This window comes from Strix aluco, chromosome 22 (genome assembly GCF_031877795.1).
Source record: "Strix aluco isolate bStrAlu1 chromosome 22, bStrAlu1.hap1, whole genome shotgun sequence".
NCBI lineage: Eukaryota > Metazoa > Chordata > Aves > Strigiformes > Strigidae > Strix > Strix aluco.
In genome coordinates this window covers 3,926,581-3,941,407 of record NC_133952.1, presented here as the reverse complement: position 1 = coordinate 3,941,407, position 14,827 = coordinate 3,926,581, and the positions used below count along the sequence as shown (strand labels likewise).

The 14,827-nt window shown below is 52.6% G+C and overlaps 1 protein-coding gene across 5 annotated transcripts in view; it reads left to right on the top strand.

The window, feature by feature from the left end:
- The first annotated feature begins 7,458 nt into the window (after positions 1–7,458).
- The window catches only part of AGRN (agrin), a 125,892-nt gene continuing 118,523 nt past the window's right edge, over positions 7,459–14,827 (top strand). For 4 of the 5 annotated variants that reach the window (XM_074848126.1, XM_074848123.1, XM_074848122.1 and 1 more), the window contains exon 1: positions 7,460–7,978. In XM_074848126.1, coding sequence (XP_074704227.1) covers positions 7,751–7,978 — 228 coding nt within the window. In that variant the 5' untranslated portion in view covers positions 7,460–7,750. Of the gene's footprint in view, positions 7,979–14,827 lie in introns of all 5 variants that reach the window. The other variant, XM_074848124.1, reaches the window with a different exon arrangement.

Below are 14,827 nucleotides of genomic sequence, written 5' to 3'. Positions count from 1 at the left end.
TTTTTTTTTTTTTTGCCCACGCTAATGGTAACAGCAGCAGCTGCGTTAACTGCTTTGGATAAAATTCAACACAAAAGCCTCTATCTCCCTGAGAGTCTGGTCCAATAAATCCTGCCTTTAACTATGAAATGCATTTAGGGGACTGTGAAACCACAAGCTGGGAGGGCTCGGTCCCTCCCTGCCGGCCTGTGGGCATTCCAGCCCGGCAGCCTCGCTGGGCACCACGCAGACCTTTTGTCAGAGGAGCCCAGTGGAGAGGAGCTGGGCAGCAGCCCCGACCCGCCAGCAGCTTTGCAGGGGTTGCCAAGGGCCCTCTAACCGAGTGCTAAAACCTTGGCTCCTCGCCCCTCTAAAAAGGAGGGGGAAACGAAAAAGCCCGATCCCTGCATGCCCTGAATCTTAATCTCTTCTCTTTCAGCTCCTGCCTCCCAGCACCCTCGATGTTTTCCATTAAAGAAGGGCTCCCCAAAGCTGGGTGTCTTCGTGGCATCTGCCAGCGCTGGGGATGCTGCTCAAGCCTGCGACAGGGCACCCGCCACTCCTGCAGCCCTCGGCACCCCGGGTGTGCAGCTGGGACTTACGGGGACGCCGAGGGCAGCGTGTTCCACGGGCCAGGGGATGTGATCGCTGCGAACTGAGACTGTCCTGGCTGCGGGAGCTCCTGCGTTCTTGTTATTTTAGAGGGTTTGTTGCAGAAGGAAAATGGGATATTTGTCCCAGACAAAATTTTGTGAAAGAACGGGGCTGGATTGTGTATTTCTTACAATAAAGATTGGGGCAAATTTAGCAGGGAGAGAGGGCTGATCTCAGAGATATTAACATCCTTCCAGTCACGTCGACATGGGGTAGCCATCTGAGGAAACCAGGTCTTAGTGGTTTAGGAGATCTAAACCCAAATAGCTGCCCCGGCTCTTGAGGACACACTGCGGCAACCCAGGGAGGCCCGTGGCACTAAGTGGGCAAGGTGAGAGCAGCGGCTGGCTATGTCCTGTCTCAGCTGGGCAAAAACCCCAGCCTCCCTTGTGTAAGAACATGTGTCTCTGGCGTCAAAAATGACCTGGTCTTTAAACCAGGAAAGGCTTTTTTGCGTTTCGCTCAGAATATTCTTCATCTCCCTATCGCTGTATCCCTGCCCCCCAGGTCAAATCCTGCCCCATAGCTCCTGCCAGCGCTGCCCTGGGCACTGTGCTGGTGCCACAGGGCAGCCCCGTGTCCAGGAGCCCAGCTCCGGGCTGGGCGCTGCCTCTGCATCACCACTGGAGCATTGGAGAGCTGAAATTTTTGCTTTACGGTAATGAAAAAAATGCTTTGGTTGCACTTTCTTTCCAGCTAATCCAATTTGTCTCCTTACTGCTTTCAAATGCCTTTTAAAGATTCCTAGCAATGTATTATAGAAATCCATTTGCTGAGATGCAGCAAAGAGGGGCATTTTTATTTTACAGTTATTAGCGAGTGACAAGGTAAGTAACTCGGAGAAGATTGATCACCCAACTAAGCATTTTTACTTTCTCAATTAATCCTGGCATGATTGTAATAAATCCAGGAGTGGGAGTAATTAGATGTGAACGGACCTCACTTCCTTTTGCTGCTGCGTGTCAGGGGTAATGGATAGAGACATCTTTCTCTTGGAAGTGGCCTAGGGAGACGTCCAGTTAGATGGGATTTCTGGAAAGAAAGATAGATGTCAGGGGCCAGTGTTCACTTTTTCCTCAATGGAGAACAGATTTATGCTATCAATCCACATTAAGAAGACTTCATGGCTACATAGAAATCCAGCAAGAGTAATTCAATTAGCCCCATGCACTTTTTAAGATGGGATTTGATAATGGAGGATCATTTGCCCTGAAGTTCACGCTGAATTTTCTTTCTGCTTCCTTCTTTTTTTTTTTTTTTTTTGATTAAGAGAGTCATTGTGGTTCACTGGATGCTTTTGCCTCCAAGCTGAGAGGTTGCTAGGTTAAATCCTAAACCATGCTGGAGGTTCACGGCCACTGAAAACACAGCAAGATGGTACCTGTATGTGCGTGCTCAGTGCTGACACCCCGTCCCTCTCACAATGCTAAACCGAGCCCACCTTCGCGAGCTTTAAGCCTGCCCCTTGTGCCAAGCGAGGGCACAGGGACTTGCTGCTCACTCAGAGGGAAAAATACCCACCTGCATGAGATCCCAGGGCTGGTTCCAGCGCGAGGGAAGACCGTGGCAGTCAGTGCCACAGCCAGCACATCTCCCCCCCAGGTCCTGTGTCCCTCAGGTCTGGGGGCCCTGGAGACCAGCTGCTGCTCTGATCTGCTGCGTATGGGCACAAACCATGTGCAACCACAGCCCTTCATCTCGTTGCTGTCGTAAACCAGGGTGTGGGCGTTGGATGTGTCCGGGCTGAATTCCTCGTAGCCTGTTGTTATTATACCGCAGTGCTCATAATACTCAGTGGTTTGGGTTTTTATGCTCTGTCTCCTGGAGCTGTGCGAATATGTGCAAATCTCAGCATACTTTCCTGATTTTAAAGTTGAAGGCTTAGGATCATGTTGTTGAGAAAAGCTGGGATCCCAGTAGCTCCTAAATCTTGGGGCAAAACTGACAAAAGGCTAGTTCTGAGTTTTTAACTTAGTACTAAGGCTGCCATCCTGGTCTGGGGAGGAAGAGACCGACTTCCTGAATTCACCTCTTGAATCTTACCCAGAGCATGTGGCAGATCCCCATTTTGTTCCTCACTTTCCCCCCATAACTAAGGGGAAAGGGCTGAGCAGGTTGCTGCCACTCACCTCTGCTGATGCGAGTGGCTCGTGTTCCCCACGGCTGCGTGGGGACAGGAGCTCACTGTGACACCCCTCATGATGCTGCCAGTGCCCATCGCAGCCAAAGCCAACATGCCGAGGGCTGCTGTGGCACGAAGCCCCTCTTGTGTGTGTCCTCTGACAGGGAGCTGCTCCCCAGCCCTCAGCCCTGCTCCCACTGAGATCTCATTAATAGATTTACTTATTTGAAAATCATTATACAGGCAGACAGCCTCATAGATGTAGGATCCCAGGGGCAACTTGTTAGCAGCTGCTCTGTAGCTACATCAAGAGATTTTCTGACAGTACACAAAAGCCATTTGACAATGTCAGAAACCACCGAGAGGGATTAACTTAAAAGAGAAAAGGGGAAAAAAAACGCATTAAAACATGTCTTGGAGCTTATCAGAGATGGAGAGCCTCAGAGCAGAAAAACCAGCCAGTGGGGCGTAGAGGCAACCAGGGAAGAAACCAGGGGCCAGCCCAAGCAGGAATGGGGACACTTTCTCACCCCTGGGGAAGTATTTCTGATTAACACTGGGGCTCTGTTTTGCTTTGTCAGGGTATTCACACAGGTCTTTTATTTGCTTTGAAGGCTTGGCCTAAAATCTTACAGGTTTCTTGCTATGACATGCGTGCCGTACCAGTGTGAATGAAGAGCTCTGCCCTCAGCCCCTCGCTGTACTGAGAGGTACGCAGACGGAGTTATTTACCCCGTGGTTACCGATACTTCGGCTGCTGTGACTTTCGGATACCTAACCTGATACACCTGAAAGGCTCTGCTCCCAGCAAGCACTGAGCACGTGCCCACAGACACCAGGGCCTCACCAAGGGAAGCAGCCAGAGAATGAAGGTATGACACTTGTGATAGCCTTGGCTGAGAGCTGTGATAACAAATATCTTGAAAGGGAAGTGCTTCGGGGTCAAATGGCAGAGAGATGCTGGCATGAAACTGCTGAGTGCAGCAGGAGTGTCTGTACAGTCATTTTGAGGAGGCAATAACTCGCAATAAATGAGAGACCTTTACAGACTTACTCAGCCCAACCTTAAAGAAGCTCATTTGCCTGTTCCATGAGTTGTTAAAATTGGAAAAATCTTCAAAGGATGGGAAAAAAATTACAGTCCTGTCGAAAATGTGACAGCTGCTACTGCTGGAGGGAAAAGCCCTGATCAGGCAAAGCCTTACCCAGGCAGTTAACTTCAGATGTGTAAGAAATGCCGTGAACATCGCTGAAGTTTGCTGAGGGCTGGGAGATAAACAGGTGTCTAAAGGTCAGCGCTGCTCAGCCATCCAGTGCTAGCAATGGTCTCACAACACCAGAGGGGTTTACAAAACCGCTGGCCGCCAAAACTATCTGATTGGAAGTATCACAGCGCTTGCTCCTCTCCTCTCCTCTCCTCTCCTCTCCTCTCCTCTCCTCTCCTCTCCTCTCCTCTCCTCTCCTCTCCTCTCCTCTCCTCTCCTCTCCTCTCCTCTCCTCTCCTCTCCTCTCCTCTCCTCTCCTCTCCTCTCCTCTCCTCTCCTCTCCTCTCCTCTCCTCTCCTCTCCTCTCCTCTCTCCTCTCCTCTCCTCTCCTCTCCTCTCCTCTCCTCTCCTCTCCTCTCCTCTCCTCTCCTCTCCTCTCCTCTCCTCTCCTCTCCTCTCCTCTCTCCCCTCCCCTCCCCTCCCCTCCCCTCCCCTCCCCTCCCCTCCCCTCCCCTCCCCTCCCCTCCTCTCCTTCTCCTTCTCCTTCTCCTTCTCCTTCTCCTTCTCCTTCTCCTTCTCCTTCTCCTTCTCCTTCTCCTTCTCCTTCTCCTTCTCCTTCTCCTTCTCCTTCTCCTTCTCCTTCTCCTTCTCCTTCTCCTCTCCCTCAACATTTTAGGCCCTTCCTGAAAGCAAATCATGGAAATGCCACCCAAACACGTGCAGAGGTGTCAGAAAGCAAACATTGCCGAAGCCCTTGTCACTTTTCCAAGATCTCTGGATTTTTCAGAGGCTGCTACTTCACTCATAAGCTTAGCTCACGGAAGTTTTTGCGAGCCCCAGGTTTACAATAGCTGTCTTGTAAAGAGCCTGGACAAACCCCAGTGATTTATGTATTTTTGTCAGTCACACAGTTTATTTATTTTGTGCACCGATTTGCCAAATAGTTTGTTTCAGTTTTCCCACAATACCATCAGTTTCTTGGCCAGTTTCTCCTCTTGTCAGCGTGAGGTTTCAGCACGGCGGTGGCGGAGCAGAGCGATATTCCGTGCGGGAACACGCTGCTCTGTGCCACGTCCCAGCGCACGTTGTCCCTAAAAGGGTGCTCGGAGTGACCACGCTCCGTCTCTCGCCTTTTGGTGCTCTTTTGACAAAGCCAACTGCCTTCTCCTTATGAATTTTATTAAACCTGCACACGGAAAGGAAAGCCGAGATCCTGGGGGGCTTGTGTGGCACCTCCACCAGAAAGCCTACAAGGCTGAGTAAATCCGCTCAAAGAACTGACCATATAGGGGCAAATACATCAGAAAAGCCTGTGAAATCCATTTTTCTCTTCACAGCTTTGAAAGCAGATGGCAGGGTGGGGCTTGAAGGAGAGAACTAACAAACAGAAAATAGTACAAACACAGCGTAAATAATTCTTCCCTTCTCCTCTCTGTAAAGTGTGGGAGCAGAATGTTGCAGCTGGTTTCTTCCACCTTGAACTGAGGTTGTTTCTCTGATTTACAGTTGAGCAGCGCTCGAGGAATACAATAAAAATTAGTAATTAAAATAGCAAAAATAATCTGCCAGGCACTGAAATATTTTTAGCTGATTGCTGGAGTTTATAATAGGAGCAATGTAATAATGGAGTCCTTTGTGCTAAGCCTCCGCTGTGGAACAGTGATGACTGCGGAGCCTGGACTCCGCGCTGCTCCTGGCTTGTGATGGAGTCTTCCCACCGCAGCTGAACGCTGCTCTCATGCTCCTCATCCAGAAACCACACACTTCAGTGAAGTTTTTCGGTTGGCACAGGCTGAAAACCTGACATTTTGTTTCCTGCTTTGGGTCCCTTTGCCCTGTGGCACCTTCTTCTGGGCAGGGCAGAGCACAGGGACTCGTTCCTTCCTGGGGTTTTTACAGCAGTGGTCCAGAAGACTGGCAGGGTTTGAAGAGTTAAGCCCCACCAGGTGAAGCCAGGTTTCCTGCAGACCTGAGTATGCTGTGGGCCACTTTTTTCTGAAAATTGTATCTCCAAAGTCCTCGCTGAGGTGATGAAATATCGCATGCTTTTGAATAGGCATCCTTCCTTCGGCGTTGAACTGGGACCTCAGTTTTATGGGGCAGAAGCTGAAGCTTTGAGCAGAAGAGAGTGTGGGGTTTTAGAAGAACAGGCCCAGGGTTGAGACCAAAGTCACTGTGGAAATGCCAAGTTTAACGCAGAGTATGTACAGGAGGCCTTGCCTGTAAAACCCACAGCAGTTTGCTATAGCTCCAGCCAGATTTATGCAATCGCTGGTATTTCATCCTCTTCAGGACAGAAGGTAGGCTTGGGCAGCATTTTGAACAGTCAGTAAGATTCATTTATTCCTATCTTGTAGTTAATTCCTGTTTATGTTCCAGGGGAGAGAAAAAGGATTGGCACATACACAATTGCAGGGACAAACAGCGCAAATAGCACAAACAGCGCTGCCTGAAAGAGGACAAACAGGGATGGATGGGCATCTGCAGAGCCTTACAATGCAGGATGCTGCTGGGTATTGAACCACGCTCATCAGAGAACGACACGGGCACGTCATGTCCTCTGCTGGCATCGTGGCATCGGCGCGGTGAAACTTCACCTCCTTGGCCCTGGGTCACCAACATGACTTGTTTAGGGCCATCAAGTAAAACAGCCTTGTAAAATGCCTCTGGGGAAAGGCTAATTTATGGAGAGGAGAAACAATATCCCTCCCCTGGTGCCACTTAACTTTTCATTTTATATTTGCAGTAATTGCACATGACATCTGGAAAAGCTGCCGTCCAGTCCCCGGGGGAAGCCAGGGCAGGAGGTCGCGGAGGTCCAGGGGCAGCCACAGCCATTCCACGGGAGGGTGGCTTTGCCGTGGCAAGCCCTGCGTGTCACCCCCCACCCCCAGTAACCGAGGAGACGGTGGGGGTGACTCGGTTTGTCTCGGGCTGGGCCCCTCCTGGGAGCCCTGTGGGTCAGGGCCAGCCCGCCCGTGCCTCAGTTTCCCCACAGGTGTAAAACGAAGCAGCCCTGGTGGCAGCTCCCCCCCTTCCCGATGCCAAGGGCGAGCTGGGGGCGGCAGACGGAGAAGTGGGGCTCCCCCCGGCCGCCCCCAGGAGCTCGCCGGGCTGCGGGGTAGAGGCGGGGGGAGCCCCGCAGCCCTGCGCATCCCCGCGAGTGCGGGCTCCAGGGTGGGGGACCCCGGGGCAGAGCCGGGGGAGGGGGGGGCGGGTAGAGCATCATCTGCCGCGCAGGGGGGGCGGGCTGCGGAGCCGGCTGCCTCTCGGCAGCGGTCCCTACACCTTTAAAAGTCTCCTCACGTTGGCGCGCTGATTATCCATTAACCTGATGCGAGCTCCCTTTCCTGGGGGTGGCGTCCTCGGCAGCTCCGCAATAAGAGCCGGCAGCAGGGCTGGCTCGCTCGCTCGCTCCCTCCCCTACCCCCGCTCCCTTCCTTATCAGCAATTCAGATTGCATGCAAATCTGCGGGCTTTCTTACAGGGGCAAGGCAGAGGACCGAGCGCTTCTCCCCGGCCGCGGCTTCGGGGGAGAGATATCTCCTCCTCCTCCTCCTCCTCCTCCTCCTCTTGGGATTTTCTTCCTTCTCCCCTCCCCTGCTCTCCCCTCCCCTCCCTGCCTCCCTCCCTCTCTCTCTTTCTTTCCTCCTTTTCACCTCCTCGAACAAAAGTAGCCCTTCTCTTCGCCGCCAGCCCTGCCTGCGAGCGGGGCCGCTTTGTCTGCCCGCACCGTCGGGGTGCCCGGGGCAGGCAGCGGGCCGGGCCGGGCCGCCGCGGCCGCCGGGCCATGGCGGGGGGAGCGGCGGGTGCCCGGGTGCTGCTGGCGCTGCTGGGCTTGGGGTTGGCGCTGGGAGGAGGAGGAGGAGGAGGAGGTGGAGGAGGAGGTGGAGGAGCAGCAGCGACGTGCCCCGAGCGGGAGCTGGAGCGGCGAGAGGAGGAGGCCAACGTGGTGCTCACGGGCACGGTGGAGGAGATCATGAACGTGGACCCCGTGCACCACACCTACTCCTGCAAGGTAAAATTTGGGGGGGGTGGGGGGGGTGGTGGATGCGGGGGGTGGCCCCCCGGGAAACTTTCAGCCCCCCAACAGGCGCCTGCTCAGGCGGGCGCATGTGGTTTTTATTGTACGCCGCTGCTGGAGCTTTGGTGGGTAATTATGTATTTTTAGACTGCGGAGGCTCTCCCCGCTGGAGCTCCCGCAGCTGGGGCGAGGGGAATCTCTCAAGGTTGCTTTTTATGGGCATTTCCCTCCTTGCCGGGATGCGGAGCCTGACTCCCAACTTTCTCTCTGGCAGAGTTTAGGCTGCCGGGGAAGGTGCTTCGGAGCCGCTTGCTGGCTCTGCCCGTAGCTCCCTGTTTACTTTAGCAGCATCTTGAGTTCCTCTAGCTCAAGCTATTGTTTAACTATGAATCTGGCCTCTGGCTATGTATTTGTTTTTTGTTTTTTTTTTTTTTTTTTTTCTCCCCCCAAGCCGAGAGACTGTAAAGTACTCAGCAACCTGAAATACCATCCTCCCGGTTGTCAGAAAACGTGCTGTACGGCTTAACCCTTCCCGGGGCAGGAACCTCACTCGCGAGGACATGCTGCTCCGTTGCTTTTTCCTCCTCTCCCCGGCCCCTTTTCAGCCCATCCTTACAAAGTACTGCGGTTCTTGCCTGTGGTTACTGCTAAGCAGGGCCTGGGGTGATGCGCAGCAGAGTGTTGATGGGAGAGGAAGGTTAACTTTTATTCCATGGCGTTGCCCTCTGTTCTGGAGCATCTCTCAGCCCAGTAAAGTAGTTGAACAGCTTCTGTCTGTCCAGCTGGTGCCCGCTGCTTCACGCTTGCTCCCACCGCTCTGCCCCTTGCGCTGCCGCACGGTACAATCTGTACCCTGGCTCCTGTAAATTAGATCACAGACCCTCCAGGCTAGTGCACAGACCGTGTGTTTGCAAAGTGTCTGGCACATCCTGGGCGCTACGTCGAAAATTAATAAGCTGCTGCCAGCAGCCGGTGTCCTGCGGCAGCTTGGGGCACATATGGCTGAATGGATGTGGGCCACCTGATGCTGGGCAAGGGTTGCCAGGCAAGTAGGCAGGAGGTGGTCCAGGGAGGCTAGTGATGAGGCAGAAATGCTCATCGAAGAAACGGATCCGTCTCCTCGCGCTGCGGACACACAGCAAGGTGTCTGGCTGGTGTAATATCCAGGCTTCATCTCGCTGCATCAGAGCAAGACTCTGGGCCAGGAAAATTGTTTTGCCTGGGCTCCTGTAAACCTGCTTGCTCAGCAGCTCTGCCTTTGCAAGGGTGCAATCAAGTCGGAGTAAGAGCAGCTAGGGAGCAAAGTGTGGGGAGGAAGCTGGTCTGTTGGTGGTGGCTGTGTTGGAAACACAGTTTTCCTTGCTCAGCTTGGGAGGAGAGCCTTCACCCGCCGTTCCCTGAGCCATCCCGAGCGATGCTGTGAGGGTTTGTGCTCCTTACGCTGGAGGTAACTGTGGGATTTTGCTTCTGCCAATGACCAGGGTCATAACAGCACCTGAAGGCCAGAACGTGCTCCAAAAGTACTTTTCCCTAGTCCTGGAGTCTTGTAAAAGAAAGTGAAACGAGAAAAACCTCTCCTACCCTGGCTGGAAGTGCCCAGCCCATCTCCTTGTGGCAGTGCTGCCGGCTCTCCGGGTCGTGCTGTGACATTTAGCAATTTTCTTAGAGCAGTGGTTCCTCAGTCCCTTTACCCACACATCCATCTCTTCTAATTTTTAATGGTATGTTCGTTGTGTGTTTGCAGGGGGAAAAAAGCTTTGAAATGGGACTTGGGGTGTCTTCAGGACCTGAAAGCAGATAAATCTCTCCTACCTTTGACTTCGCAGGGCGTAGGGCTCATGACTTGTGAATCTGTAGCTTTGCAGCAGCTGTTGGCCTGTTTCACTCCAAGAAGTCTCAAAGTACTGAAATTGCTGTGGCTTCTGCTCTGATGCTGGGTTGCAGGGTTTGACATACTTGTGGTTTGGTTTGGGTTTTATTTTATTTTATTTTTTTACCAAGCACCTGGATTCCAAAAGGACAGTTTGGACTTTAAACCTGACCGCTGGCTCCTGCTGCCCTCGCACCGACCCTGGTGCCTGCGGAGCTGGATTGAGCCAAGGTGCAGAAGGGATCTTGCTGGTGAGAAAACTCATGTCCACTTCCTCACTGTCATGCTCCGGTAACCATTCCTTAGGCCCTGGGGTTACCTCCAAATACCGCAGTTATCTCTTGTCAGGTTCTTCTTTATCTGAAGAGGAAAGGCAAGGGCCAAGTGTGTGGTAAGAGTTCCCTAGAGCCCACACCCAAAATAGCGAGTGTGCTGGGTGGTCTGCGAGGGAGCAGGCATGTGAAAATCTGCGAGTGCTGCCTTAGTGTATTGTTCTTCCTAGTTAAACTCTAAACCCTCCCAGCTGAAGCCTTTGATAGATGAAGATAAGCACATTACAACTCAGAAGAAATGCGAAATTAGTGTTAGATAAACACCCTGAAATAGCTACCAGCCATTCATTTGCTACTAGAGGAGATGAATAATAAGGAGAAACAGCCTGACAGAACTCCCAAAGTTGAAACTGGCTGATGTGCCGCTTCACCGAGGGGTTTGACTCGGGAACCGGGGTGCTCTGCTTGCTCCTCTGCACACGCCTGCGGTGCTGCTGTTCATCCTGTTCACAGCCTGTGTGTTGGCATTGTCCCTTCCTGCTTTTGAGCCCTCTGATGTGCCTTGTTCTGGTCTGACCTGGTATTTATGAAGGGAGCTCCTATTTATAGGTCAAATACAGGTTCTATATGTGCTATAGGAAGTGTGGAAAAGGATGTGGATCCTGTTCTGAACAATAGAGCCTGTATTTTGGGGGGGTAATGGCGGCTGTTCTCCAGCCAGGGTTGGATGTGGGAATTGCTGGGGGAGGTGGGTTTGGTGCTCTGCTCGCTCCTAGGGAAGGGGCAGCTGCCTTCTGCCAGGGAAAGGGGGAGAGGGACGGTGTGCAGTCAGGAGGGAAGAGTTTGGCAAAGCTGTGTGTGAAGCTGCGAGCGGAGCTGATGCTCACCAGCACCCTTCGTCTCTGAGAACTGCTGAAATCTGATGGTGACCCTCTTTACTTCTGACCGGAGTGACAGCTCTCTTCCTGGGGGGACTATGCTCCAACTTCTCACCTTTCTTTACAAGACCAAGGCTGGCATTTCTCGAAGCATCTTCCTGGCAGGAATTCTCTAGCACTGCATGTGCCTGTGCAGGTGGTCCCATTCCCTACAGTGGGATGGACCCCCATGGCATACTGGAAAATCCTTTTACTTTCTGGTTTTGTACTGCACTTAAAATATACCCTTGCAAGGATCTGCTTAAATAAAGTTTTCACTGTTCTTACTCTGCCTCCCTGTAGCTGCCAGGAGTCTTGTAAAACAGTCTTAATCCAGTGTTTTATGTGCTCGCTGGCAAAAGAGTGAATGAGTCTGCTATAGGGAAGGGGACCTCTTGGAACTAGGTTCCAGCCCAGTTTTTTCTCGCTCTCCCTCTTCTTCCCCAATCCTAGATGTAGCCAGTGAGTCACCAGTGACAAAGTCTTAATTGTGTGTGATGATGAATGGGATGCCCTACAGGTAATTGCTTGGTCTTTGGTGCCTCCACATCCATTCATTATAGAGGATAAGGGTGGGGAGAAAGCTGGTGGACTCTGATGTTGCTTGTGAATGCTGTGGCCTGGCTCTGAGGTGTGTGACTAGAACAGCCATGCTAATTAAATTACCATCTGCTTCAGGAGAGGGGGGTAGGCTTTAGCCTTTCCTCCCCCTTAGACCTAGCTGTGGAAATGCCCGACTGCAACCTTTCAGCACAAGCCCCAGGCTGTGCTTTCTGCCTGCCTAGTGTGTGTGTATATATATATATATTTTTTTTTCTTTTTGTCTCCTTTGCGTTCCTGGGTTTTTGCCCTGGTTGCTCCTGCACCTCACCTTGCAGCGAGCGCCTGCCCTGCGGGCTGCAGGCTGCTGCCGAAGGAAGAGGAGGTGGGGCTGGAGGAAGGTGTCTTAACTTGACTGTGGGGAGAAGCACAACCACAGGGAGTTGTGCTGCTGCGAAATGCTGGAGAAACAGCTGGTCCCGGGTGGGGAAGCGGGAGGCTTGCGCTGAAGCTGTGCAAGCTGTGCTCCTTCACACCCTGCCTCCTCGGCTCACCTGAGGTGCCACGTTCGCAGGTGGCCCCAGACTGGCTCTTTGAAGGGGGCTGCATGTGGTGGAGCAGATGTCTGTGTCCATACCGGGATTCCTGTAAGAACAGAGGGGAGGAAAGCTGCCTGTCACAGCTACCCTTCCTTGCCATCTGAAGCTCCCTCTGTTTGCTGGTTAACTGCCATCTCTCTCCAGAAGAAAGCTCATGCTGACAGGGCTGCGTACAACCCAGCAGTCAGCTTTTCAAGCAGGTTTCCTGGGCAGAAATAGGCTGTGCAGATGGCTTTGAAGGCATTGCTTTCTCGGCCCCTCTTCTTACCCACGCCCAGCAGCTTGGACTTGGACTCTACAAAGAGGGAGGGTAGCCTGCGTATAAGTTATTGCTTGTCCTTTGGTTGCTGTGGCATTGCTTAGCACTGGCCCAAGGGGAGCTGGCTCCCTTCGTGCTGGAAGACAAATGAGTGTGAGAGCGTGTGGGTACAACATCTCCAGCTAACCTCTCCGCGTCTGGTAGCAGCTAAGGCATGTGCAGCTTCCAAAGAGGAGCTGTCACCGTGGTGTTTATACCTGGGATGGTTTTTCATCTCGGGTATGCAGGAGAACAGGGCTCACCTCAGTAATACACCGGACCTGCTGGGCTGGGTGAGAGCTGAGACCCGTCAAGTCCTTCTCCAAGGCAGGCAAATGTAACACCTTCAGTAGAAGGTGTGTGAAGTAGGAACATCTGAGAATAAAATACACTCCTGAAATTTGTTCTTAACCATCAGTTGCACCTGTAGAGTACAGCAACACTGAATTCACTCCCTTTTTCTGCTTGGCAGGTGAATTTTGTGCTGAGCAGGAGGGTCTTGCCCCAGCCTGCTTGCTCCTGTGGCAGAGGGAATGGCCCCGCTCCCTTGCCCCAGCACCTGTAGCTGCCCACTCTTAGTTGTAGCAGGGACAGTGTGGGAATTCAGTTCAAGATCATTGTGGATCTTGAAGCCTCTTGATCTGAGTTAGTGCTGAGCTCACACCCTTGAAGTCCTGGAGTGGGGGCCTCAAAAAAGTTACAAGATTGATTAAAGGTCATGAGACTTGCATTCCTCCTAGCACCCAACATGTTTTTACCCTTTTCTTTGAACTTTGCAGTGTCAGATCTTTGTGTGTGTCTTCTGTAGTCACTGCGTAATGGGATGGAGGTATTTGGCAAAGAGTAAGAGTCTCTGTCTGGATGGTTTCAAAGCCCAGAGGGGAACACAATGCACTTGAAGGGCTGTGCAGGGCAGAGGCCAGTGAGCTGCAGTTGCAGATAACTACAAAAATGGTTCATTCTAGAGTGGGATGTCTGCTCTGTGCTTTCCTCCTCAACTGTAACAAGTGCCCCCTGCCACAACCCCCGTGTCAAGCATAGAAGCTGTAGTGTGAACAACTATCTGCCTCCCTGCCGAGGGTGGGAGAGACCTGTCTGCCCCCGGGCGCGTGAGCATCCTTTCTCTGCCCCTCGTGTTCCCTTCAGAATTGCACTGTTAAAGTAGGGAATTGCACTCGTGAAGTATGGTCGTGCCTGTTTCAGAGATGGGATCAAGAGCCCCCTTATCTCTGAGCCTCCACCTCCCTGCTTTGGTGCCTGGCCCGGTGTGCTGAAGTGCTCTTTGGGCGGTGAAGACGGCTGGGGAATGCAGGTGACGGGGGCTCGGGCTGCGGAAGGAGGGGAGACGCTGACAGGGAGCGTGATAAAGCACACGGAGCATGCCAGGCCAGGGGTGCCTGTGGTCACAGAAATACCCGTGCACTACAGCAGCCGCCCTTGCTCCTTGCTCTGGTGTCCCGTGTACACTAAAGATTAATTTTAGGGCTGCTTCTTCCCCCCTGTTTCCTTTGGGTGGTTTGCTGTGGAGAGCGTGGCACTGGAGAGAGGTTGGCTTGCAGTTTTTTCACCTTTTTTGGGCAGGGGGATGAGCCAGCAGTGAGGTCCAGGGAGACTGCCCTAGAGCTGCTGGCAGTGGAAGCGGGGAGAGAGGGACTCACTCTTGTGGCCAGGACTTATTTTCCTTTCTGAAGTTTGGATGGGTAAAGGGGAAATGGGCTTCTACTGCCAAACCCTCCATGTATTTTAGCAAATCCAGTCTGTTAATGCAAACGTTTTCTTTAGTCATTTATGGGAACATAAGTTGCCTTTGACATTTCTACATGGAATGTTATCTGCTCTGCCTTTGTCTTCCCAAGGTACCAGTGCCTTGTCAGAGCCAGAAGACTCCCTTCTCATTTACCCAACCCTCCTGCCTCCTCCTGCCCCTGTTTTGGGGCTCCCGTGCCACTGTTCAGAGCCTCCTCTGTGGATGGGCAATGCTCCCTTTAGCTGTGCAGCCTTCTCCCACTGGGGACTTCCAGCGATTTAATGTTCCCTTCAAAGCTTTTTGTAATTATTCAGAAGTGTTTTCTTCTCCTTTGATACATTTCACCGCTGAGATTTTCTTGCAAGTCAGGGTATCTCTGGGACAACTTGTACCAGCTGGAGTCTGTCACCTCGAATGATGCTGCCTGGGAGCAGAAGGGGAATTCCTCTGGCAAGGCTGAGACTTATGTGCTGCCCTTGATAGGGCTTGAATCATGTCCCTGACCCTGTGGCCTGTGTCTGCAGATGATGGGGCAGAAGGAAAGGGGCATCGCTACCCTCCACCAGCCTGCTTTGTGCCAGGGGCTTGCTGGGTGTTTGC